Source organism: Sorex araneus, chromosome 4 (assembly GCF_027595985.1).
Source record: "Sorex araneus isolate mSorAra2 chromosome 4, mSorAra2.pri, whole genome shotgun sequence".
Classification (NCBI taxonomy): domain Eukaryota; kingdom Metazoa; phylum Chordata; class Mammalia; order Eulipotyphla; family Soricidae; genus Sorex; species Sorex araneus.
The window spans coordinates 35,894,220-35,921,999 of record NC_073305.1 but is presented as its reverse complement, the minus strand read 5'-3'; the positions used below and the strand labels follow the sequence as shown (position 1 = coordinate 35,921,999).

At 40.9% G+C, this 27,780-nt stretch overlaps 1 protein-coding gene across 1 annotated transcript in view; it reads right to left on the bottom strand.

Annotated features, from left to right (window-relative positions):
• The window catches only part of GOLGA4 (golgin A4), a 110,950-nt gene that overhangs the window by 52,054 nt on the left and 31,116 nt on the right, over positions 1 to 27,780 (bottom strand). The window contains exons 5-12 of the mRNA XM_055134558.1: positions 25,776 to 26,093; positions 21,913 to 21,960; positions 19,583 to 19,639; positions 14,821 to 14,919; positions 14,387 to 14,519; positions 12,164 to 12,351; positions 11,804 to 11,887; positions 8,678 to 8,825 (exon numbers count right to left, since the gene is read on the bottom strand). Coding sequence (XP_054990533.1) covers positions 8,678 to 8,825; positions 11,804 to 11,887; positions 12,164 to 12,351; positions 14,387 to 14,519; positions 14,821 to 14,919; positions 19,583 to 19,639; positions 21,913 to 21,960; positions 25,776 to 26,093 — 1,075 coding nt within the window. The remainder of the gene's footprint in view (positions 1 to 8,677; positions 8,826 to 11,803; positions 11,888 to 12,163; positions 12,352 to 14,386; positions 14,520 to 14,820; positions 14,920 to 19,582; positions 19,640 to 21,912; positions 21,961 to 25,775; positions 26,094 to 27,780) is intronic.

Sequence of the window (27,780 nt, the reverse complement as noted above, 5' to 3'; positions counted from 1 at the left end):
AGCCTTGAGCACCGCCAGGTGTGACAAATAAATAAATAAATAACCATTGAAGTAACACTAGAAATACAAGATGGGAAAAGAAATAAGAAAACTAATCCTTGCATCAAGTTAAAAAGAATGTAGCATTAGTTTCTGTACTTCATCACCATTCTCCCTGCTTATCCTCAATATTCTTACCCATCATAGCAAATGCCACTGCCAATTCTTGGTGTCACTATAGTTCGGATGAACTGTCCCAGGAACACTCCCAAAAAGGGTGGCAAATCTTACCTTCTATTCCTAGTAAAAGGAATACCCAAAGAGGCAGGAGTTTGGAAAAGGTACCAACCTCTAGATCAACAATTGATCTGCTGTTTTAACCTTAAGAATGGAAAAGTATGGGGCTGGAGCGGTAGTACATCGGGTAGGGCGTTTGCCTTGCACTTGGCCAAACTGGGTTCAATTCCCAGCATCCCATATGGTCCCCCGAGCACTGCCAGTAGTGATTCCTGAGTGGAGAGCCAGGAGTCAGCCCTGAGCATCACTGGGTGTGACCCAAAAAGTCAAAAAGAAAAAAGAATGGAAAAGTAAATCAGTGCATCTTTATTCTGGGGGGGGTAAAAGGGGAAGAGGTGTGGGGAACTGCATATTGGATTAAAGTAAAACTTTTTAAAATGCAGGTAGTATTACAAAACGGATAAAATGAAAATTAACTAAAATAAAAGAAAAAGAAACAAAAGAAAAGGAATTATACTAGGATTTCTAGAAATTATTCTTCTGTAAAATTTAGCAAAAGTCTGAAGTTTTAGTTTAATGTGTAGCCAAAAAATTTTAGGGTCCTAAATCCTGTTCAGAGGTTCCCCAAATATAAATAGGTTTTCTTCATTTAAACCAAAATAACTTATCACAGCAGATCATCTGCAAGAAGCAGGCATGAAAAGTCAATAATCTTTTATTAACCCAATCAACAGATGAACAAAAAAATGCAAAAAAAACCCCCACACTAAATATTTCTATTAATTTGCAATATTTTATAATTATTTGTCAGTGAAATTCCTAAAACCAAAAAAATTAGCAATTATTCATCTAGAGTTTATAGAAATAAAAATAATAACACTACCCATAGCATAAAACAAAAAGTACAATACATATATGTAGATAGACAGACAACTATAGATAGCTGGGACCTTTACTATCACATTTGTGATAGAAATCAACTTTTTAAGTCACTGCCCAAAATACATAACAAGATTTAGTGTAGACTGACTATGCTTTTGATCTTTTACAGTTTTAGAGATCTACCCAAATTTTTTTATACTCTTCCTTACACTACCCATCACATTTAATAGAAACCGTGAAAATACTGGGCCGGGGGCCAGAGTGATAGTACAGTGGGTAGGGCATTTGCCTTGCACACAGCAGACCCGGATTCGATCCCCAGCATCCCATATGGTCCCGCAAGCACTGCCAGGAGTAATTCCTCAGTGCAGAGCAAGAGCATCGCTGGGTGTGACCCAAAAAGCAAAATAAATAAATAAATGTTTACGTCTAGGTATCTTTAAAAAAAAGAAGAAGAAGAAGAAAGGAAGAAAATATTGGGCTAATGGGCTAATCTTAAAACACTACTAGGCTAAAGACAATTTAATTAGGGCCCAGAAACACAGCACAGGGTGTTAAGGTCCTTGCACCCTGAATGCAGCCAACCCTGGATTCAGTTCCTGGTCCCACAAACACCACAGGGACTGATCCTAGAGCACAGAGTCAGAGGTACACCCTGAGCACTGTCAGGATGCCCCACCCCCCCAAAATAATTTAAAGTAATTATGAGAGTCAGTAGCACAAAAATAGATTCTTTGAGTTGTTGATGTTTTCCTGTCTCAGTGGCAGGGACATATGGTCAACACTGACTAACTGAGTATGTTGATGCATAGTCACTACTATTAAAATGTATCAGGCACCTACAAATACTTCATTACTAGGTGAACAAAATACACTGGCAAAAAATCTAATTCCAATAAATTTTTCCATTTAGTGCCAAAATATAAAGGTAATATTTATCTAATATGGCATATTTAAATTATTTCTAAATTCAGTTTTGGGGTTTTGTTTTTGCCTGAGAAACATGGAATTTTCTTCATAAAGCTTATTCTAAGTACCCATGATAATAAAAATAAAAAGTTAAAAAAATAGCCCTTACCCCAGTCCTGTTCATACAAGGCTTGGGAAAGGCACCATGATTCACTTATTGGCATGTGTGGATACACAAAAATAAAATGTTTTGTGAGACTTAAGACTCCAATAAAGTTATTTTACATAAAGTATCAGCAACTAACAAAGCACTTAAATACGTAGGTGATATTTTATTACACAGATATGCATAAATCTTATACACTGCTTAAATACATAAACTATTTTAAAGGGCTCTTCAAATATCCAGTAAATGTGCTTACTTAATGTCTTAGGTGTATCAGATCAGATCTACTGCATACAAGTGAATTAAAAACCCATTTCCTGCATAAACATAACATGACAATAAAAAAAAGCAAAAAATGTTATGAAGTCATCTATGTGTTTAGATGCCGGCAATCATATCAAACACACAACTTCAGCAGGGCTTACATGAGACAGGGCACATGAAAGGGAAACAGGGTTAACAAAAGTTAGTGCACTCTGAAAACTTTCCTAATTCAAGCAGAATATTTTATCAACTTTACATAATTGTAGGCAAGAACATTTTAATGGAGGCAGGGCATTACTAACAATGCAGTATGGGGGCTGGAGCACATCGGATAGTAAAGTGAGTAGGACCCTTGCCTTAAATGCAGCTGACCTGGATTTGATACCCAGCATTCCATATGGTCCCCTGAGCCCTTGCAGGAGTAATTCCTGAGTACAGAACAAGGAATAAGCCCTGAGCAGCGCCAGATGCGGCCCAAAGACAAAACAAAATAAAACAAAAAATTAGTGTGGATTATCGTGTATTTTGTAATGGCTATATTTAAATCACTTAAAAGGTAACTAACAAAAACCTAAAAGTCTACAGATTGATTCTGAGAAAAATCTAAAGACAGAATAAGCTGTATGATAGTTATTAAAGTATTATATAAGAAAAGCTATATGACAAGTTATTAAAGTATTATTTAAAGCAAAAACAGAGCCTAGATGTCGATCAATAAAAAAACGATTAAATGAGATGCATGCATTCTAGCACAGCCACTAAAATGTTAGTGTTTTAGCCATATGTAAAATTCTCCTAGAAAGCTAAGTGGAAACCAAAGGAAGCATAAATTCTATGTGTAATATAATTACAGTCATATAAAAGTAACAACTGGATAAAAGGTTCATTAAAGTGTCCTGAAACAACAGTGATGTGCTTTCATTTCCTCCATCCTCCAATTTCCTGGATTATTTTCTGCATTAATGGTAATAGCTACCCTGCACCTCTTATTTTAGTAAAAAAAAAAATATATATATATATGTACATATATATATATATATACACCAACAAAGAATAGTCAAAAAACTTAGAGTGTACTTTCGCAGCACTGACATTCTGTACTGGTGAGAATTAAAGAGATAATATTCTAGGCAGAAATACCTAGCACCTAAAACATACATCATTCCACACTTAAAATGAATCACCCGAGTTTTTTCAAATGCGGCTACTTTAAGGTAGTTCATGAGTACCATCAACAGTGGTAGTAAAATGCTTGTAACAAATATATGGTTAGCTTTATCTACTAAAATAAGTTTAATGAGCCACTATCATGTACTACTTCAAAGGACACACCAAACACTTCTACTTTAGAGTAGCATAAGCTCCCTGGGCTGATATAACACCTAAAGTATCAGTACTTTCTAAGAGAATTATTCTTTTTACGAATACTCAGATTTCCTTTGACTTCCAACATACGGGAGGCATCACTGTTCATCTACAGAAATCATGGGCAACAGTGCAATAGAATACTTTCCAAGATAAGAAGTTCAGTACTTCAAATGATTTTGACTCCAGAATAAGTGAGTCAAAGAAATTATTTATTTGGCTACATGACAACTCCACATGACAAGAAACACTAAATTTATCAGGGTTTTTTTCCCTCTCCAGCTGAAAATACATTAGGAGTTCAATTCGTCAATAATTATTTTGTGTAGATACAGTCGATTCTAAATAGCTTAAGAACTGCAAACTTTATTGATGTTAATATTTCCTTCACATGGCCTGCCTCATGTTTGGCCTTCGAATTTTAAATCTAAGAAAAAGAAAGACAAATATTTAAAAGCAGTTTAATTTTCCAAAAGCCATACAATATTCACTATTTATGAAAACTCCACTTTCTGTACAAAGAACTTTTTTTTGTTTGCTTACTGGGAGGTGGGGGTTGCAGGGGGACAATGGGCAATGCCCCAGTGCTATTCCCAGTACATTATCCAGGAGCCAATAGGGGAACCGAGTGGTGCTAGGGCCACACTGTGTGCACAGCATGTCCCAGCTGTTTAGTTATATCCCCGGCCCCCTTTTTAAAAAAGTTTTTTAATTATTTTTTAAAGTTGTTCACAATAATTTATTATATTTAATATTCCAACACCAGGCATCTCTTGCCCCCGCGCCTGGCTGTCTTCACAGGGGCTCCTTAGAGATGGTGGGTTGAGTTTCCCTCCCTGCCCCAAGCAGAGCTTCAGGACTGGGCCTCTTCCGCCCATATCCCCCGTTTTCCAGTAGCTAGGTGGTCACACCCAGAAACTGCCCACCCCCCACCCGGCACAGTGTAATCCCATCAATAACCAACATCCAGAGACTATAATACCAAGCTCTCGGAAATGACAGTTTATAGCCTAGTTCTCCCTCTCAGAGAACCTGGCAAGTTACCGAGAGTTTCCTGCCTGCATGGGAGAGCCTGGCAAGCTCCCCTTTGCGTATTCATATGCCAAAACCAGTAACAATGATGGGTCTCAATCCCCTGACCCTAAAAGAGACTCCAATGTGGCACCATTGGGAAGGTCGAGTAAAGAGAGGCTTCTAAAATCTCAGGGCTAGGACAAATGGAGACGTTACTGAGACCGCTTGAGAAAATCGACGATCAATAGGATGATGACGATGATGATGATCCCATACCAATCCCACCACCATTACACCTTCTCACCACCATTATTTTGAATTTTTCCAGCACCACCCACACCAGCCCCAAATGTAGATCCTAAATAATTTATTTTATATTGCTCGTTATAAAAATCCGCTAAAAATGATCCAAAAAGGTTTCCTTAGAGGAAAGTGTGTGGAAATTGTTGTATCTCATCTTGGAGCCATTAAGCCCTTGTATAGGAGATTTAAACATGTTTGTTACAGTTTGAGCCCTGTGATATATACATATATATATATATATTTATCAATACCAGTTGCCTTCTAATTAACACCCCATCAAATGTGGTGCCCTACTCTTGGTAGTCAGTACATAAAGTATGAGATATCGAGTGGCCGCAAATGCAGCCATATGCTCCAGAAATTCTAAATGTCCAGCCCCTTCTTATATTAATTGGAATTCTCCTATCAACTGGCACTTATATTGTATACTCAAATTGACTAAGAATAAACTTTAGTAATGTTTATCAATTCTGGAGCTATCATATACTTACAACTACACAGTTTTATAAAATTATATGTAAAGACTAAATGCATCTGTGTTGTGAAGAAGGAAAACTTGAATAGTAGTAGCCTGGGAAAGTTTTGTTCTATGTATGAAGTAACTATATATTTTATCTACCTTCTTTTTTATCAGTCACCTCTTTCAACTTACTATCATGAATTTCTACCTCCCCCCAATTTTATAAGGAAAGTTAATCTCCGAGCCAGCATTACTTTCTCTTGGCTATCTGTAATAGTCAACAAAAATATCTGAAAATGCAAATGCCTGATCGAGAAGCAGAGACTAGGTACTAGGTTTTCTTTTTCACTGAAATCAAATCTGTTTAAAATGTCTCACACAGAGGGCTGGAGCAATAGCACAGCGGGTAGGGCGTTTGCCTTGCACGCAGCCGACCAGGTTCAATTCCCAGCATCCCATAATGGTCCCCTGAGCACTGCCAGGAGTAATTCCTGAGTGCATGAGCCAGGAGTAACCCCTGTGCAACACAGGGTGTGACCCAAAAAGCAAAAAAAAAAAAAAAGTCTCACATATCTCTATTTTGAGGAAGTCTTTAAAGATTCTATTCTGAAATGCTGACTAATAGCACTCTCTGAAGGGAAACTTTCTTAGTTGTACCGGGAACAAATTTATTAACTAAATCTAAATTCCCCATCCACTTACCAAATTTACCAATAATAAAACAACTGCAAGGATCACATTTGCTATGAATCAACTACATTTCAGATCCAGACCTACTTCCACCCTTAAACATTACAATCTGATTTCTAAATTAATTTCTGAAACTGCAACCTGGGATGCATAGCATCAAATTCAAAGACCTTTTTCTTTTCGTGGGGCTTGGGGATACCTTTGCCCAGCAGTGCTTGGGGGCTGCTCCTGGTTGTGCCCAGGAGACCACCCTGCTTGTGGCAGGGTTGGCCACAAGCAAGGCAAGGAAGTGCCTGAATCCTCGTATTATCCATCCAACCCCTCAAAGCTCTTTAAAGTATTTATTCTACCTCTCCCACTTGTGGAAGTACCTTTTCTTTTTCCCCAAAGGAGCTTAGTGATGCACACTCTCTATGACTTTGGGGTTGACTTTTATTTTAGAGGCTCCTCGGCACTGCCAGGAGCTGGACATGACAACTCAATGCCTGTGCCTGGCATGCGGTCTGCTTAGCCTGGCCATGCTGGAGCCTACCAGGACCCATCTTGGGAGGCTTAGGGGACCCGGCCACATGGGAGACTGAACTCCGAACCCCACGTGACAGGCATGTGCTCTGCATCTTCTGTGGGAAACTCTCTTCCTTATTCATTTCTCTATCAAACTTGGTCTCTATGATTAACAACACAGTCTCTGAACTCATAAGGCCTAAATTCAAAATCTAACCCTTACTCTCTGTGTGAATGGAGGCAACTTACTGAACAGCTATGTCCTTAAGTTGTGTGTGCATGCATGCGTGCGTGCGTGCGTGCGTGTGTGTGAGAGAGAGAAAGAGAGAGAGAGAGGGAGGGAGGGAGAGGGAGACAGAGAGTGTGAGAGAGACAAGGGAGGAAGATAGAGAGAGAGAGAGAGAAATGAGAATAGAAGTAGTGTCTTCTTTACAGGTACTATGAGAATGAAATACAAGTACATATGTGTTGTATACAAGAATGCATCTACAACAGAACACTGAATAAACTAAGTACTGGCTACCAGTGGTCTGCATGCCACAAAAGGATGAGCAGACCCAGTGGCTGTTACCACCATTACTACTACTTCAAAACTTACTCTTTCAAAGAAATCAGCTTCTACAGATTTAACCACAGATATTTAAGCTAATGATGCCTGAAACATGCTCTGGTTTCTTATTTCCAAATTCCTGCAAGCTCATTTCATTTGGAAAGCTCATGACTGGCTCAAACTCAAAGGCTTTCAATAAACTCCTCATTACACTCTAGTCTTCAAAGTCTCTGTTTCGATTTCCTATTCTGACTTCACATTTTTTCGTCTAGTCTCCCAAAGTTTAAAACCCTGGAGTCCTCTTTGAGTGTCCCTTTTCTACTGCCCCTGGAAAGAAGCTGAGCACATAACCAAAGTGTAGACCTCACACTTCCTCTCCTTCCCACATCTGCCATCCAAGTCAAAGCTCTCAGTCCACAAGTCTTGCCCATGCTCTGAAGGTTGACTTCGCCTACATTTCTTTTTTCACATAAAACTACTTTCCTAATCTGCCTTCCTGTCTACCGCCTTATACAATAAAGTCTGAACCCAGTAACATACCTTTTAAGATTTAGTGGTCAAGGTCCTTCACAGTCCAATCTCATTTCCTACTTCAGCAGGAAGGGTTTTCAGTGGCTTCACATAGTCAGCATGCCTATGTGAAGTCTGGGGCACTGAGGACACTCCATACCTACCTCTGTGGTCAGGCCCATGTGGTCATATTCGAGATCCAACTCAAAACTCACATCCCTAGCCAGCCGTAAGGCACTGTTCAGTCTGTTTTCTTCACTTTCTAAAATCTCTCCTTTCTTTCAAAGGCATTTCTCAAAGCTCTATCTGGTTGAATATCATATTGATTTCAAATTGCGTAGCCTAGCAGTTAGTGTGTCAAAACAATGTGCATGTATACAAAAACCTATGCATCATTCACACCAGAACACTGTATTTTATGTTTTGTTTATCCTACAGCACCTACAAGGGAGTAGTTACTAAACATTCGCTATACAATAAAGACTTAGAGTTCCAAAATTTAAAAGCCTCAATATGGACACTGTCAGATACAGCATCTTCTATGAAGGACCAGGTCTCAGGCCACCTAGAGTCTCTGACATGTGTTTTGTTTTTTAACTGTTTAAACCACAAAAGTTCCTCTTTGTGAGCCCTCCATCAATTGGTTACAGGCTAGATGTCACCTCTAGACCATAGTTCATCCCCCGCCGCCTCCTCAAAAGAACACTTAGTTCGCTGTCTACATGAAGAGTGCCTCTATTTAATATTTTTATTAATACTTAACTAATTTTCTAAATGTGGTCAAACATCTAACAGGACTCCAGAGCTCTGACATGAACAAAACAAGTAACCCCTGGGTTCTTACCAGCTCTTTCAGACTTTTCCTTCTGTTCCCGCAATTCCTCTCCCTGAGTTGTCATCTGCTTGATGCGACTTCGAAGCTGAGCAATTTCTTCTTCTTTCATTTCCAGGGTCTCGTGCATCTGACGCTTTGTTTCTGCTATCACCATCCCCTAAACAGAAGTGTAGACTCTGGAGTGTTTGCATAACAAAGCTGCACCATCCACCACACTTATCAAACTCACATTAAAAGGCAGAAAACTTCCTACTTCTTAAAGACAGCATAGGGACTCTTCCTGAATATCATAAAACGAAGCCTGCTCTGTACTTTGTGCTAGACTCTAGATGACAATAATTTTGGTTAACTGGCATGATGTCAAGTATTTCTGATAAGAGAAAATTACTTTCATAGCAAGTTTTATCTTTGAAGCATTACAAACATCTTAGTTAAAAGGCTTATTTCATAGTCTTTCTATAAATACTTGCCATAATTTCCCTTATCTCAGCTTACAGTAACAAGACACAGCCTTTTGTACTGGCCCAGAGCCCAAGGCTGAACCACAAGCACTTATTCGTCTGTCACGAAGGAAGGCCTCGGAGGGCTGGGAGCATAAGGCTGCCACTGCCTCCTCAATAGCGGCTCAGAACTGTGCACCAGTGTACCTGAGTTTCCTCTCTCCTCTGCTGGTAGTTCTGACCTCATCCATTACTCCACTTGCTCTTGGTGAAGTACTCCTCATTTCTCCCATTGTTAACTACTACTGTCTTTCCATTCTCTGGATTATCTACTCAAGAAATGAAGGTCACTGAGAGGGACAAAGATCATAAAATATTATATCCAAAATCAGCCGTATATAATATATACATTTGCAACTAACCAAGAAATGGAATGAAATTTCTAACTCCCTGACAAATTATCTCTTAAAAGATCTTATGACAGGGTCAGGGATATAATTAATGATTTGCCCTACTTTAATGTAAGCCTCTGGCTCTAACTACCAGCACCTTCAAAAAAAAAAATTAAAAACACTTGGGCCTGGAAAGATGGCTCAATGTGCAGAAATGCGTGCTTTGCATTCAGAGGGCCTGGGTGCAATCTACAGCAGTACATGATCCTTGAGCACTGATTGGCGTAGGCTCTGAGCATCACCAGATCTGGCCTCCCTCATCCCCACACCCAACAAGGATCTTGTAACAGATGTTCTGAGGTCTTAAAACTACTCCCTTATCTCCAAGGCTCATCAAATCATGCTTTAGGATAACTCTACCAAATGCCTAATATTAATATATCAATAGGAAGATAATATATCAATGGGTCCGATAAGTGGGGCATACTTACATAAAATTTCAAAACAAAGTTTGATCCTTTAGTTTCCCCAAAACCAAATTCAATGAAAAGAAAAGAAAAAAAGGAAAAAGGGAAAAGACAAAGAGGGTAGTGGGACTATATATAGATTGAAAGAAATTATAACAGTCACATCAACCAATTATAATGAAAGAACCTTATTAGGATTGCAACTCTCTAAAATAGGGAAAGAATGTATGTGATGACAAAAGGGGAAATCCGAATTAGCTCAGTGGTCTTCAACAACCAGTCCACAGGCCAGTACCAGTCCACCAGATGGTGAGGTTGAAAACCACTGACCTCTCAACGTGGCTGTAACTGCTGGCTTAAGGACTCTATGCTGGAGAGGTCAGCAGACATAAAGATGCTGAAGGAAACAGAACTAGACAGGTGATAAAACTGAGAAATTACTGGGGCCAGAGAGATATTACAGTGGGTAAGGTGCTTGACTTGTATGCAACCGAACCGAGTTCGATCCCCGGCATCCCATATCATCTCCCATCCCATATCGTCTCCCACACCTGTCAGGAGTAATTTCTGAGTACAGAGCCAGCCAGGAGTAACCCTTGAACATTGCCGGTATGACCCAAAAAATAAACAAACAAACAAAAATTTAAAAATTACCAAATTTTTCAATGTGGCCCCATTAGTGTAGCGAAAAGTTCAGAATAAAGGGCCTTGCATTTTAAAGATGTATTAAAATACTATGGGCTAAACATCATTCAGAACCCTCAATTCATTGGGGATAATGTGGGATGGGAATCTAAGTGAAGCAAAATTAGCCCTGATACATCAACTGTTGAAGCTAGGTAATGGATTCACAGGAATTAATTTTCCTTATTCTTTTTACTGTGTATAACATTTTCCTAAGAAGCTTCTGTTTTTTATGCAGGTCCATATGAAGTTTACGGAGAGAATCTAGCAAAAGACAGTATCAAATGAAAAAACTGATACTTTTTTTTTTTGAGTGGGGGGTGGGGCCACATCTGACTGTGCTCAAGGCCTACTCCTGGCTCTGTGCTCAGAGATCACTTCTGGCAATACCTGGGGGGTTATTATAATATGCAGTGCTAGGTCGACCACATGCAAGGCAAGCATCTTAACCATTGTACTATCTCTCCTGCCCCTTACCAATACATTTTAATAGTAGCACAGCTCTGACATGTTCTTAATCACATGGCCTCTTAAAATACTCTATCTCCAAAGTTGCCTATTAAAAAGAAAAAAAAGTTAAATGGTCCATTTACTAACTGATATCTGGAGTTTTGAAAAAGGACCTGGGGCAGCAAGATTTGGGTCTAAATCATGTGCCCATGCACTTGCCAGTTGTTTTTGTTTCTACAGTTAGAGATGTTGCTTCAATTCTGACTGCCAAGCTCACCAATTCAGTTGAAACTTTAGCTGCAGAAGTTTATTTACACTAATACCAATTCTTCACTTTTAGGCAGTATCTCTGAAAGATTGGTCTATTTCTGCTGTATCAGAAAAACATAACTTCCTCCGTGATTCACATTTAGTAAGGCCTTTCTCTGAATAACATCTCTAAAAAGTTATTAACTATTTGCAATAGTTACTCTAATATATAAATCAGAATGCTGGCTGAATTCAAGAAATCATAGAGAATCAGCTTCACATGACACACAATGAAAGCTAGTAGTGATCTAACTCTAGAAATTAAAACAAAAGTAGTATTCATGGAAGCAGCTGCTCTTTGAAATGCAGAAATCTAGATGCTTCCAACTGCTTCCAAAAGGGAATTTTTGATCCCCTAATAAACCTTAGTATCATAAGTTTTGGTTTTTTTACCTTATCTTGTTCAAGCTGCTCAATTAAGTTCTTTGCATCTCGCAACTGAGTGATAAGTTTAGTCTTCTCAGCCATATGAAGCTCCTAAAAAAATTTTAAAAATTCATTGCCATCTCTAGTAATGCTTCTCCTCATTATGAGAATTCTAAGCATTCCATCTAATTTGGATATTCCTCGAGGGAGAAAAGTACTCATGGCATCTCAAAAGTGTAGGAACACCTATGGAGTCAGGGCATCTGGGGGCCCTCTCCACTCTACCTAGGGAGGAAGGGGAAGTTCTTCCAGGAGCAGAAGGCCAAGGGGGCCTATCAATCTAGCTTTATAGGGCAACACTGAACCGAAACCCGTCTGCTCTTTTACCTTCATCTTTTCTAGTTCTTGAAGCCGTTCATCTAGTTGCTCCTGCAGTGCTTCCTTTTCACTGGTTAACTGTGCACACTGCTCCTTATGAGACTGGATTGTTTTCTTACACCGCTGCAACAGATTCTCTTGGCGCTTGACTCTCTGCTGAAGTGTTTCTAGTGTTTTAGCAGAAGCTCCATCTTCCACTGTTAATGACAGAACAGCACAGAGAGGTACAGTCAGTCAGTAAGAAATAAAAGGACTTCCTGGCAACACTTAATTTTTGAGACCACAAGAGAATATTCTTCCTTTTGTTGGAAGGTGATGTGTTGAAGATGCTCAGGGGCTATTCCCAGCTCTGTGTTCAGGAGTGATCTCTGGTGGTGCTCTAGGGACCATATGTGGTGCAGGAGACTTGAACCAGGATCAGCTGCATGCAAGGCAAGAGTCTTACCTCTGTGCTATCTCTCCAACCCACTTATAGTCAGTGCATCTCTTCCTTTTTGTTTTTCTATTTGTTCTTGACTCCCAGCAGTGGTGCTCTGGGTTTTACGTCTGGCTCGATGCTCAGGGTACCATATACAGTACCAGGGATCAAACCAAGGTTGGCTGTATACTAGGCAAGCTCCTGAAACCCCTGTTCTACCTCTCAGGCCCGAGTGAGCATTGTTATCTCAGTTCTCGACTTCACATTGAGCCAGATCAACTAGACAAGGAACCTCCCAGCCTAGGCTCTTTCACAATCTGTTTGACCTTTATCTGAAGAGGTGTAGTATTTTATTCACTTCTTCTGTGATTCAATCCCACCCCATAGACACAAAACACTCACTAGTCAACTAACACTAATGCAATCTATCCTCTCTGAAAGATAAGCTGAGAGCCATCTCATAAATCCAAAACTGCACCGGAGTTTCAGCATCTGTCTCAGAAAACTTAATAAAGTACAGTCATGTGCCACGTAAAAACAGTGATGCTCTGAGAAATGTCACTGTGTGAAAGTCAATGGGTATACTTACACAAACACAGGTGGCCCACAACCCCAGTCATATGTAATGGCTCATACTATCATCATAGTCTATCACTGACCAGAACATCATTATGTGTACGGAACAAGACTTTATTCATTTCATTCTTCTTTTTTTATTGGGGAGGGGGGGAATTGGGATCCACACTCAAAGGTGCTCATAGCTTACTCCTGGCTCTGCACTCAGAGGCCACTTCTGGAGGGTTTGGGGGACCACATAAGATGCCAAGGATCCAACCCAGGTCAGTCACTTACAACCTCCCCACTGTACTATCGCTCTGGTTCCAACCACATTTTGATCCCCTCCTGTGGCGTTTTCTGGTTAAGTGCAATTTTCTCCATCTCCTTATACTGAGGGGGAATGTCTGCAAACCCCGACAAGGGATTTCAGGGCTGAGAGGTGGTCTCTCCGAGGGAAGCCGCCCGCACCTTTCTCTGGGTGGACTATCGCTGATCAGAACCCTCTCTGAGAGGGCAAATTAGAAGCAGGAAACTTAATATGTATCTCAAAGGTTAAAAAAAAAAAAAAAGACTATAATTAACTTCTTTTTGTTTGTTTGTTTTGTTTTGGGGCCACACCAGGTGGTGCTCAGGGGTTACTCCTGGTTCTACACTTAGGAATTACTCCTGGCAGGCTCTGGGACCCATATGGGATGCTGGGATTGAACCCAGGTCAGTCAGGTGCAAGGCAAGTGCCCTACCCACTGTACTGACACTCCAGCCCCAGGCTAGGCTATAACTAAATTTTAAAGATAAAACTTAGCTGTTCTTTCATTCCCAGTTAAGTATCCAAATAAGTCAAATATAGCACTTTGGTATGTAGAAATACATCATGAAACTTACTTAAAACTCTAAAATAACTTAACCATTACAGAGAGTTTTTATAGCTAATTTATAGTTCATATATTCTTCCTTAGTTCTGAGTGGAAATGACCCAGCAATATGAAATCAAGTCACTGAAATCAACAAGGTAGTACATAGAAATTTCATTACAGTAAAACATGCACAGCACTGTTCACGGGCTTTAGAGTCTTACAATAACTTATTAGTGGCTTTCTCCTGAATAACAAGAAGAAAGAACCAGAACAAAACAAAAACTCTTGCCCATTTCTGGAAATATTGGGATCAAGGGAATTTTACTTTAATTCTCAGTCCATGCTCCAAACCCCCCAATACCCTCCTCGGTGTTTCCATGAGTCTCTGAAAGAGCAGCTCACCCGCCGGCTGATCTCCATCACTCTCGGGGCTCTCTTTAGGGGACTCTTCAGCTTGGGGTTCCTCCTGGGGGAGTGGTGTCAGCAAAGCCACACTCATAGGACCATTTCGTAACCTTTGTTTCAGCAGAGAAACCTAAAAATAATTCACTTCATTAGGGGAAAAAAAATAGCTAGGAAGGAATGCTGGCAATAGTAATTTACTTTAAAACATAATAAAATATCCAATTTTCTAAACTGGTGGAAAAAATTTTAAATACAAAATTTATTCCCACTACAAAATCTTTTGTTTTCAATACAGCCAACCAAAAGAGTTAATCTAATATTGATCCTAGAACTGAAGAAACGCAAAAAAATTTGAGAACATTCATTTTTCTTAACATGTGAAACCAACGAAAACCCCAATGATCCCCCTTTATTTTCTTTCTATCTTTTACCTGAGTCTGGAGAACACTGATATACTGATCTTTTTCCTCTAATGATGCATCAAACTCCTCCTGGAGATGTTTCTTTGCTTGCTGGTCCATTTGGAGCTCCTAAAACAAAAAATTATGAACAGAGAATATTCAGTATAAAATTAAAATACAAACATGAAGCTTTCAAAGTTTAAAAAAAAGTGATAAATTCAGATTGGCCTTTCTCTTAAAGCATCAGCAACAACAAAGAACGCTCAGCTTTTAAAACATTAGTGTTGGCTTTTCTTCCCCTCTGAAGAGTATCTCTCTCTCTGTGTCTCTCTCTGTCTCTTTCTCTCTCTCCTCTCTTTGTCCCTCTCCCTTTCCCTTCCTTCCACCCTCTTCCTCCCCCACTCACATTTCTCTAAATACATTTCCTTAAATAAAACTATTTTATTTCACTTTTTTTAAAAAAAGGAAAAAAAATTATAAAAATAATTTTGTTCCCCAAAGAACCTGAAAATAAAGTTTACTTTTATAGCTGTGATGACTGTTGAGTTGTCATGAATATTTAAAAACTACTTAGGGTGAAAGTAAAATTTCATTCTAGTTTTCTACTTTAAGACGTCTTATTCTTTGTGCTCTACACTTGATCTGAAACGAACCTGCCATTATATAACAAACTAATGACCAAGACAGTCTTCCTATACCGAATACATGAACATGCTAAGACCAAAATCAGAAGCTTTCTTGACTGTAAATGAAGAGGTTGAGCTAGCTAATCAGCAAAGAGTAAAACAGTTTCTGAATCAATGTTAATGCTGCTTCTTTGAGGCTTCTGAGGTAAATCCAATCATCTTTATCTCTCGACTATGCTGGTCACCAGGAATTTCCTCCGCCACTGAGGCTACTGCCCGTGTATTTTCAGACTTCTGTCTAGACTCCTGTCTCTTTCAGCTCTTCTATAGATTCTACCAGCATCATCCCTCAGGGCTCAAGACTTTACACAACCTCCGTTAGAGTGCTAAGCTGAAACCCTAGATTGTATTGCAATTCATCCATATTCATCTAATTCCCTAAGCTCAAATTTTTCAGTCACATTTTACTTGTTGCATATAGCCAAACTCCTTTATGACTTTCTCTAAAACATTTAGGTCTTTCTCTCTCCACATTCATAACCATAGTCTAGATCAGTGTTTCTCAGCCAGGGGCCATCTGGCCTCCTGTGGGCCCTAAGGATAGTCCCAAGGGGCCATGTGAAACCAACCAACACATCAAGAGAACAAAGGGGCCACGGGAAGCAAACAGGTCAGAAGGGGGCCATCATTGGGAAAAAGCTAAGAAACACTGGCTAGATCTCTGGAACTTTCTAAAGTTTCACCTCTGCAATCATCTACAAAGAACTCTTACCTGATTTCATTCCTTCCTCTGATTTTAATCCGTTCCTCACATTCGACAGGAACTTTTGCTCAAATAATATTTTCAAGGACTTATGAGCAATGCCTTAATTTTGAACTGTATCAAAGTTACTAATTCTCAGTACACTGAGGCCCTGATCCAGAACTAGCTGACCTTCCCGCCCAAGAACTGGAAAAGCACAAGATTTAAAGTTCCTCTCACAAAAGAGGGGCACAACACCCTCCCTTAGCAGCAGGCTCTAAATGCGGGTCTGCACAACACATCCTGCGTGAAGCTTCCATCAACCAAGTGAAACAGGGCCAATGCAGAGACAGTTGTTCTTAAATCGGCATTTCTTTCATTTAAGTAACTGTACTTTATTCTCCGAATGTTGTTCCTGATAATTTTATTAAAAACTTTCACAGAAACAGGACAAAAAGAATCTGATTCCTTATTCTCAACATTCTTACTTGAAAAAGCTAGTCAGACAAGCTATGGCAATTCTTTTACCCATTTCTGGAAGGAGCGAGAAGGCCCTGGAATCCGGAGGTTAGGATGCCCTGTGCTCCATGGCACAGCACTGGCCAGTTCCCTAGCCTGGAACAGATGCCCATTTCCTTAGTAGCACTGTGGTCTCTACCTTAACATTCATTTCTTCTAAAGAATGCTCTATATCTTACCACATTAAACTATTACATTAGTAGCCCCAACTGTCTACCAAAACTACTCAATTTAAGTGATAGTTTTTGGGTTTGGATTCATTTGACCCACCTGGAAAAAGTAAGTACTTGTCACCCACGGACAGAAGCACAGAAAAGGGAAGAAACAACCAAGGCAACGCCTTTACTTAGACTCTATTCAACAGGTCTTAAAGGACTCAGAAAGGTCACAGATAGCGCTCACAGGCAGGAGCACATGTCTGCCAGGTGTGAGGCCCCAAGTTCAACCCTTGCCACTACACAGCATCCCTGGCAGCACTCCCAGGCATGGAGGGGGGTGCAGGGAGGGTTTGCTAAGCATCGTCAGACATAGCCCCGATGCACCGGACTGTCCAGCCCGCACAGGCAGGCAAATATTGCAAGGAGTTGCTCCTAGGACATATGCCTTATCTAATAAAAAAGTTTAAATATGTGCCAAATAGGTTTTGACTACTGGCTAACCCCTTGCTTCGTGGGGGGCATGGGAAAGGGTTGGCAGCACACTCAGTTCTACTCCGGAGCTACTCCCAGTGTGGTGCTCACAGTCATTCCTGGCGGTGCTCAGGGGAACCCACTCAGTGCTGGAAACCAAGCCCAGAGCCTCACGCACTGAAAGCAAGTGCTCTACCACTGAGTCACAGCCCTGGCCCCAAATTTTCCCTATTTATTTTTCGGTTTGTTCTGTTTTGTCCTGCACTGCTCTGGTTTGGAGGCAATACCCAGCAGTGTTCAGGGGCTACTCCCACTCCTGTCAGTGCTGGGGGAGAGGGGGAAACTGAGGGGAGCTCAATGAAGTGCAGGGACTGACTCCAGGCCTCCAGCAAACAAAGCCTGTGCTGAGCCGACTGAGCTCTCTCTCAGGCCCCTTCCCCTGTGCCTAAGGAGCTGTTTCTGGGCCAGGTCATTAAATACAGTCTTCACAACGGGCAGCGGGAGAGACAGAATAAACCCCCTCCCCAAGAAAAGGTATCTTATTAGGATAACCCAGAGATGAACTATATTTCAAAAATTCACAAATGTAATTAAATTAGGAATCCTGAGAGGGGAAGAATGTCCTGGATTATGTGAGTGGGCCAATGTACTCACATGAGTCCTTAAAACCAGAGAACTTTTAGCACTGGGGAACTGTAAGAGAAAGTTCAGAGACGCAACAGTTCAAGTTCTGAAGACAGAGGAAGGGGGGCCATGAGTCAAAGGAGGGAAGAAGCAACCTCAAGAAAGCAGACAGGGCAAGGAAACGGGGTCTCGGGAAGGGAACATTAGTTCTAAACCTTGATTTTAGGACAGTGAGATCTTATCAAACTTCTAAGTGAATACAGTTGTTGCTTTAGTGACTTCTGAACTATAGTAGTTTTGTAGCAGCAGCAATAAAATTAATGCAGGTGGGAAAATAATAATAATAAAACAAACCAAAAAAAGAACCAAAACGCATTGTCTCTGGTTCTTATAAGTATGTCCTAAGAAAGGAAGAAAAAGTTACTGAATCAAATCATGGATTTGTATTTGTTTGTTTGTTTGTTTGTTTTTTGGTTTTTGGGTTTTTTTTTTTTTTTTGCTTTTTGGGTCACACCCGGCGATGCACAGGGGTTACTCCTGGCTCTGCACTCAGGAATTACTCCTGGCGGTGCTCAGGGGACCATATGGGATGCTGGGATTCGAACCCGGGTCGGCCTCGTGCAAGGCAAACGCCCTACCCACTGTGCTATCACTCCAGCCCCTCAAATCATGGATTTAAACATGCAAAAAAAAAAAAAAAAAGCAGTAAGTATTTCTATGTAATCTTACCCTGCAGTGCTCTCATGCCCTCACCAGGAAGGAGAGGAAGAGCTTCAAATCCAATTGGCAACATCTCTGTTGCTTAGAGTCCCACCTTAAAGGATCAGCGTGTCTGCCTCTCACAGAGACGCTGGTCAACCATGCCTTCTGCCAGGTCTCTCAGTCTGGCCACTGAGATGAGTTAGGCCAAGGCCTACCAAGTTGGCAGGCCCTTCCTCTCTTCCCACTCATCTATCTGTTTCTTAACTTAGATAAAAGATACTGTTTACAAAGAGAAGTTCACATTTACTACAAGCCAGCAGTGAGGATTCCCATGGATGCACATTTCTTTTTTTATAGAGGAGTCTCTGGCCTACACATCCATACTTACTTTTTTTTTTAATTTTTCATTTTTTTGTTTTTCGAGTCACACCCAGCAATGCTCAGGGGCTAGCTACTCTTGTCTCTGCACTCAAGAATTACCCTTGGCAGTGCTTGGGGGACCATATGGGATGCCAGGGATCGAACCTGGGTCTGCCATATGCAAGGCAAATGCCCTCCCGGCTAGACTATAGCTCTGGCCCCCACATCCAGATTTTCTTAAGCATGGATTCCTTGATGCATGAATTTTAGAAAGAAGAGTGAACAGCAGGAGAAAAAAGCAGGCACAGCGTTCAAAGCTACCACTGTGTTCAAGTGACACTCTGTTGATAAAGAAGACAGTCTCATTTCACTGGCATTTTATCTTAAGAAAACCACTTTTAAAAAAACCCCTAACACATTTTATCTTAAGAAAACCACTTTTTTAAAAAACCCTAAGAATTAATCCTTAATCTTGTAGACTCAGTATTATAATTAATGAAGAAGAATATATGAAACTCCCAAACCACATGAATTAGTTCTGGTAAGTGAGAGATTTAATTACAATTATCAAAATACTAATCACAACTTACCTCTCTTAATTCTGCAACTCTCCGAAGTGCTTTATCCTGACTCTGACTTAATATACCCTTTAAAAACAAAACAAAATACCTGGTTCAAACAACTGCATGACATAGAAATACAAAGCAAGTAAAAAATAATTACTTTCAATAATAGATATTAATCCAAAAATAACCTGAAGATGAAGGATAAAACTAAAATATTAAAGATATATGCCAATGACAAAATTTTGTTAAAAGTTAAATTGTGATGCTACAGAACTGCTTCACACCTGAACTACCAAAGTGCTTACGCAAATCACATTTAAAGCAAACAAAAGTCAATTCTACTATATATTAACTTAAAAACTGGGTTTCTTAAAGTTAAATCATATTTCAAATGCCATTTCACAGTACCTAACATCAATTTTCAGCCTATTTTCCAGGTTATAGTTAAGAAAGTCCTTTTCCCATATTTAAGACAAAATGGGATTTGGGGGGAGGGCTAAAGGAATGATATTAATATTGAAAAGTGAAATGACTCTGGGGAAGAAATCTAAATGTGAAGCAGAGTTAACTATAACCCTGGACAATATAAACACATAAAGGCAAAGACATGGGAGTAATGTGGAATGCCACTGATGTGTGGACTAAAACAAACCAAAACAAAACAGTTATGCAAAGGTTTGGCTTAGGACCCAGAGCTGGGGCCATACAGGTGAGTGAAACAAAAACCAAAGGCTGCTTTTCTCCCTACGGCCATGACCTCAGGTTGTGTTAGGTTTCAAAGATAAAATGTTAAAGGCAGTAAGATGAGGCATTTGAAAATGAAATCAGATTTTCTTAGTTACAAGCACCCATTCTTCAATTGGAGTGCGTGAAAGTGGATCCGGGCCCTCCTCTGCCTCCTCACAGGTTGAACAAGAATGAAAAAGTCATTCTTCCTCAGTTTCCTCCCAGAGGGGTTCATGAACTAAAAACAACATAATAAAAATTATTTAGGGGGTACAAATAGCACTACTAAGAGTGTCAGCAGCCTGGTCCACTCCACTATAACACAAACACAAAAAGTATTGGTAGTACTTACCATTTTAATTTCATTAAATCTACTGAAAGAATAGCTGCCTATTTAAGAAAGAACTTGTAGACCATGCCACATTGTCTACATATTCAGAAAAGAGTACAAATCATTAGAATTTGATCTCTTATACCCTTTAAATCTGGGACTGCATGACCACGATTATCTAGCGCCACCTAGTGGTAAAATTTCATACTACTAGAAATAACTGTCTGTACACCATTGAGACAGAAGCATTGGTGCCAGAGAGCTTAGGAACAAAATGACTTTTTGAGATTAAATTTATGAAATGTTAACAATGCAATGGAATAAATTAGAGTTCAATCTCCTTCAACAGAACTCACACTTATTTAAGAAAATATTACCAAGCACTACAAATTACTTGTAAATATCCAATTTTCACATTATTAGATCCCTAAACCAACAATAAAAAAACGAGGGTTACTATTCTAAAATGATTACATACCAAACCAAAGCTAAAATATTAACAATATTCATTAAGATTAAAATGTATAGAATATTAAATTTGGAGAGTTTGAGCCCACACCTGGTGGTACTCAGGGTTTACTCTTGGCTCTGCACTCCTAAAAGGCCACATCAGATGTTGGGGGTCAAACCCAAGGCAGCCCCATGCAAGACAAGCATCCTACCTGCTAGATATTATAATTCTGGCTACGGCATAATAAATATTTTTAAATAACATACAAGGAAAATTAATTTTACCAAACCAAATTAATTCAAATTAATTCATCTTATAAATAACTTTTGATTATGCAGTATCCTTAAATGTGGCAAACTGACCTGTTTCTAAATAACTAATTTAAAAGTAAGACTATTTTGGGAGCTGGAGCAATAGCACAGCGGATAGGGTGTTTGCCTTGCAACACAGCCGACCTGGGTTTGATTCCCAGCATCCTACATGGTCCCCCAAGCATCGCCAGGAGTAATTCCTGAGTACAGAGCCAGGAGTAACCCCTGAGCATCGCTGGGTGTGACCCAAAAAGAAAAAAAGAAAAAAAAGTAAGATTATTTTGTAAAGAATACAGTAAAGCTCAGGCAGCACTCGAATGGGAGTGGGATTTCCCTTAGTTCTGACATCACCTGGGAAACCTGGCACGGAACTTCTGGCCAAAAATGAAATCATAGAATGGAGCCACCAAAATAACTCAAAAAGTTACCGTATCTTCTTCTTTCTATATACTTAACCCCTGAGCATCGCTGGATGTGACCCCAAAAAAAAGAAATAAGTAAATAAAATTATATGAGTCAGTATCATAACACTTACATGTAACTTTTTCTTCTCTCTCTGCAAAGTTTGATAAGCTGTAAAAAGCTAAAATAAAGAAAAAATTGTAAGTAACATTATTCATTCCTAATTAAGTATAAATATTCTAAATTCTACTAAAACATTTTACTAGGAAATAAAAAAGTAGATAAATAAGAATCCTTTTATAGAGAATTAAATCTAGTTAGATGCAAAGGGAATTGAAACAAAATGATAGAAATACATCCCAAAACTAAAATATAAAGACAAACATAAAGAGAGACAAAAAGTAAAAATAATACATATAAACAAGGATAGTAGATCTCTATTTGTCTTCACCTTAGATATGCATCTCTTTATATTTCAATATTTAAGTCACAAGTGGAATTAGAACCACTTTGCCTAAATTAGGAGGCTAGTCAAAATTATAGGTACAAATCAGTACCATCAGCAACATGACACAGAAGTTTATTATAAATAGAATTCTTTGGTCTAACCCAAATTTAACAAATAAAAATGAAAAATGGGATGGGATGAAGTAAACTTAGAAATGTGTGTTTTGGGGGCTGGAGCGATAGCACAGCAGGTAGGGCGTTTGCCTTGCACGCGGCCGATCCGGGTTCAATTCCCAGCATCCCATATGGTCCCCTGAGCACTGCCAGGGGTAGTTCCTGAGTGCAGAGCCAGGAGCAACCCCTGTGCATTGCCGGGTGTGACCCAAAAAGAAAAAAAAAAAAAAAAGAAATGTGTGCTTTTACAAGCTTCTCATGGTGACTTTTTTTGCTTTGGGTTATAATTGACCACATAATCAATGTCTGAAAATTCCTTCCAACTCTAATAGGGACTATGAGCCTGGATCTAAATATAAGGGAAGGTACTCATGATCAATAAATGAATCAATGAATCTGGCAATTCAGATCCTAGAGAAACTAAATTATTTAACCTGAATAGGATATTTAAACATTCCAGCACAGTTTGCTAGAATGTTAATTAAAGATTAACAACAACAAAACTGGGAGGGGCGTGTGTATGCAGTTTGGAGCCACACCTGGTGATACTCAGGACTTGTTCCTGGCTCCGTTCTCAGAGCTCACTCCTGCTGGGGCTCAAGGGGCCATATGTGGTGTCAGGGATCTGACCAGATCAATTACATGTGCCTTCACTCCTAAACGATCTCTCCAGCCACTGACAAATACTATTAACCCTATAAGTTTTATAGCATTACTCATATGAAGGCTAAGCATGAGGCTAAATGAATTATTTGGAGCCGCTTTTAGACATCCTAGTGGTTTCAAAAGAGGCTCCTGGAGAAAGCTTTTGGAGAAAGGAGAAAACACCCCTGCCCCCGATCTGAGTCAGGCCGTTTTCCGTGGAAGGGGGCTGTGTTCAACTGCCTCTACTGGTGCCTTGTGTCAGTCAGGGCAAGCAGCAGCGACTCTACCTGATAATGAGCTATAGAGCAACCTGAGTCGAAGACCTGGTATCAAACTCAGACTGCCCATCGCTGCCTCTACAACTTGAAGCAAGGGACCAAATATAATTCTGTCATCCTCCAATCCCCAGGCTACCAAACAGAGCTAAATATCAACTTGAGATGATACAAAATTAAATGATGCTATGTATAAAATGCATAGCATTTTGCACTCATAAATGCTAAGTTTCCCGGCTTCAAAGTTGCATGGGTAAGTTAGTGAAAATGATATAAAGCTAAATAAATCCAAAACTTCAAGACTACTTATTACCTTTCAAATAAAGTTAAACAAAGAATAAAAAATTGTAAGGGAAAAAACTGCCTGATTCCTACAGAGCCTCTTGAGATACATGGTTTTCCTTCCCTGTTAATGTCTTTGGGGCTGGAGCGATAGCACAGCGGGTAGGGTGTTTGCCTTGCACACAGCCGACCCGGGTTCGGTTCCTCCGCCCCTCTTGGAAAGCCTGGCAAGCTACCAAGAGTATCTCGCCCACTCGGCAGAACCTGGCAAGCTACCCGTGGTATATCCGATATGCCAAAAACAGTAACAACGAGTCTCACAGTGGAGACGTTACTGGTGCCCGCTCGAGCAAATCAATGAACAATGGGGTGAAAAATGACAGTTAATGTCTCTGGATACCAGCTGGCCAATAGACTTCAGTCAGAAAACCCACTTCTTCCTATTCTGTCAGCACTTTCTAGTTTTAAAAAGTTATTTTATATATTCATATAAAACAGTGTTTCCCAATGGTTTAGACCATGGCCCCTTTTTGGAGGGAGAACAGGGGGCAGTGCTCAGGGTTTACTTCCTGCTCTGCCCTCAAGGATCACTCCTGGCTGTGCTCAGGGGACTAAACTCGAGTCGGCCACACGTACAAGGCAAATGCTTACCCATTGCATCATCACTCCAGCCCCAACCATGGACCCTTCTGACCACCTTTACTCCTTTCCCACCTCCCACACGGGTTGGCTTCAGTCTCCAGCTGTGCCCTTCCATGCCCCCCCCCTTGCGTTTACACGAGTTTCTTCACCTGTGCCCTCTTAAAATATCCCCGAGCCTACACTTGGGGCCTACACTTGGCCCCTATTGAGAAACACAGCTTAGAGTGATTTTGCTCTTCTTGTTTCTGATTGCAGGATAAACGACCCACATTTCAAAACTGCAATAGCTGAAATAGGAGTTCAGACGTTAGGGTTAACAGTACATTCGTTCATTTAAACTAAGATGCAGATTTACTGTTAAGAGAACAAAGTGTTAAGCGCCATTAAAAAATAGCCATATAGGGAAATGGCTGAAAGGACTGGAGTGCAAGTTTTGCATGCGTGCAGGAGTACCATGTTCAATCCCTAGCACCACATGTCCCTAGCACTACATAGGCACCATGAGGAGAGACCCTGCAAGCACCGAAAACCAAAACTTAGAAGCAAGTACGGGCAACATGCTCCAGAAAGACTTTTCTGAAGAAGAATCATTTTAACTGCAGAGGGCAGGGAAGGTGACTCATCCAGCATACGAGACGGGGATATAGGGAGCTGGAGAGCTAGTAAAGTAGGGAGGGCACTTGCCTTGCACACTGCCTATTTGGGTTTGACACCTGGCACCCCATATGATCCCCTAAGCCATACTAGGAGTAAGCCCTGAACACAGAGCTGGGAGTAAGCCCTGAGTAACGCCAGGTATGGTAAAAAGGAGGGGGTATGGGGGGAGAGAGACAGAGAGAGAGAGTAAAGGAAGGAAGGAAGGAGGAAGGGAGGGAAGAAGCACTACTTCCTTCTCCCTTTGATCCCTGGCACCACATATGATCCCCTAAGCCATACCAGGAATAAACCTTGAACACAGAGCCAAATTAAGCCCTGAGTACTGCCAGGTGTGGTAAAAACCAGGGAGCGAGAGAAGGAGATGGGAGGGAAGCACCACTTTCTTCTTCCTTTGACCATACAGGAAGTGTCGTTCTCAATGGAGTTACCAGTTAAAAGGGTCATTTTCAGACAACAATTAAAGGAAAATGATAGCGAATCAACTGTGCCAGAAAAATCAGAATACCTAAAACAACTGGCGTCAGCAACAGCAGGAATGTGGCTAAAAGAAGAGCTTATTTGGGAGCTACTGCATGAGGGGGGGGCAAAGGCATCATGAGGCAGAGAGGCTAGTAACTCCAGAGAGGGTCCCAGAGACCTGAGAAAGGGATGGGAAAGGAAAGGCGCCCAAAATATAAGAACTGAGAGGCTACGGGCAAGGACATCCAAAAAACTCCACTAAGGATCTTGCCAGTATCCTAGCCATTGCCATAGATGTCCTACATATGTAGGGACCAATAGCTTAGCCATCCATAGGAGTTACCTCCACACAGTAACGAGAGTTTGAGAACAAGAAAAAGAAATGTTTGTACAGGCCAAAAATCCACGCACCTACCTCAGAATACTTTCCTTTGTAGTTACTGAGCCTTCGTTCTGTTCTTCGCAAAGACTGAATCAGGTGTTCTTTGCTGAGACTGTCCAAATTCCCTTGTGAGTCTTCGGCCTCACTCTCCATATCAGAGGGTGGATCAAAGGCCGCAGCAGCAGAAGAGTCTAGGTCAAATCGGTTCAGTGACTCTCTGGAAGACGTTCGGACCAAAGACTCTTTAGAAGGAGATCGGAATAGAGATTCCTTTATTGGACTTCGGAACAAAGACTCCACGGAAGGCACCCGGAGCTGGAGCTTTTGTGCGAAAGACTGCGTGTCACCTGACTGCAACCAGACCCAACAGAGCAGCGGGTTAGAAGCCATATTCTCAACTCCTCATCTACCCCTGTGATGACAGCACTGTGACAAATTCTGACGACTTCAACTTACACTCCAGGTATTTTACATGGTAACACATTATTCCCTGAAAAAAAAAAAAGTGCTAGACCTGGAGTCAGGGGAGTGGGTGCAGGCCCTGGTGTGTCACCAAGCAGAGAAATGTCCTTTTCTAAGTCGCTTCTTTTCAGCTTGCTCATCTGTAACAAAGGGGGAATCCCCCAATCTTCCCAGCTGTCCTCACAAGCATGAGTCAGTCCCTAAACTGTCAGATCTTTGGAGGCCGTAAACACCTATACCCACGGTCTTTGATCACTGGCACACGGACATGTGCTAGTCCTCAGGGATAGGAAGGCTGAACACCACTGGTCTGTTGCCTTGGTTCGAATGGTCAGTGGACCGTAAGCAGGACAGAGGCCAGCCTGCAGGGATAGAGAAGCTGAAGACTGCTGCTCTGTAAACCAGTGTTTAGATCAGCTATGTACCATGAATCATGGAGAGTGTGGCTGGAATCACAAGGCCTTTCCCGGAGTCTACAGAACAGTGATTTATAATCACTTTACTCAAAAAATGAGGGGGGAAAACCAGGGGGGACTAATAACGTGTCAGAGTCCATTTGGACCAGTAAAACCATGTCTGCAGAACTGATGAGTGATGACCAGGCTGCTCTAGTTACCGTTCTGTCTACTAGGAATAACAAAAAGCATTAAAAATCTTTCAGGGCAGAGGCTGGAGAGACATGGCCCACCCAGGTTCAATCTCCGTCATCCCAGGGGCTGGAGCTATAGTACAGTGGGTAGGGAATTTGCCTTGCATGCAGCCAACCTGGATTCAATCCCCAGCACCCCATATGGTCACCCAAGCACCGCCAGGAGTAATTCCTGAGTGCAGACACAGAAGTAACCCCTGTGCATCACCAGGTGTGACCCAACAAGAAAAAAAAATCCCCAGCATCCCATAGGGCCCCCCAAGCCTGCCAGGAGTGATCCCTGAGCACCATGAGTTGTGGCCCAAACACACACACACACAAAAATCTCGGTGGACAGTTGAAAGGTCTGAGTCATTCTGCACAGTTCTGGAAGTCCATAGCTAGAAAGTAATAAAATGATAAGCAGGACCAAATAATAGCTCAGTGGTGGAACATTATACCTTGCATGTGTGAGGACCTGGGTTTAATTCCCAGCACAGCAAAAAAAAAAAAAGTAAACACCAAAAAGAAAGTTTAAGAAATAACCTCTGGGGCTGAGTGATAGCACAGTGGGTAGGGTGTTTGCCTTGCACACGGCCGACCCGGGTTCGATTCCCAGCATCCCATATGGTCCCCCGAGCACCACCAGGAGTGATTTCTGAGTGCAGAGCCAGGAGTAACCCCTGAGCATCAGTGGGTGTGACCCAAAAAGAAAAATAAAATAAAAAGAAATACCCTTCTGTGGCTAAAGAGGTAGTACAGTAGATAAGGCACTTGCCTTACATGCAGCCAACCTGGATTGGATCCCTGGCATCCCATATAGTCCTTTGAGCACTGCTAGGAATGATTCCTGGGTGCAGAGCCAGGAGTAATCCCTCAGTACCACCCAGTGTGGCCCAAAAACAAATTTTAATGAATAACAGTACATTCATATATTCACTTGAAAAG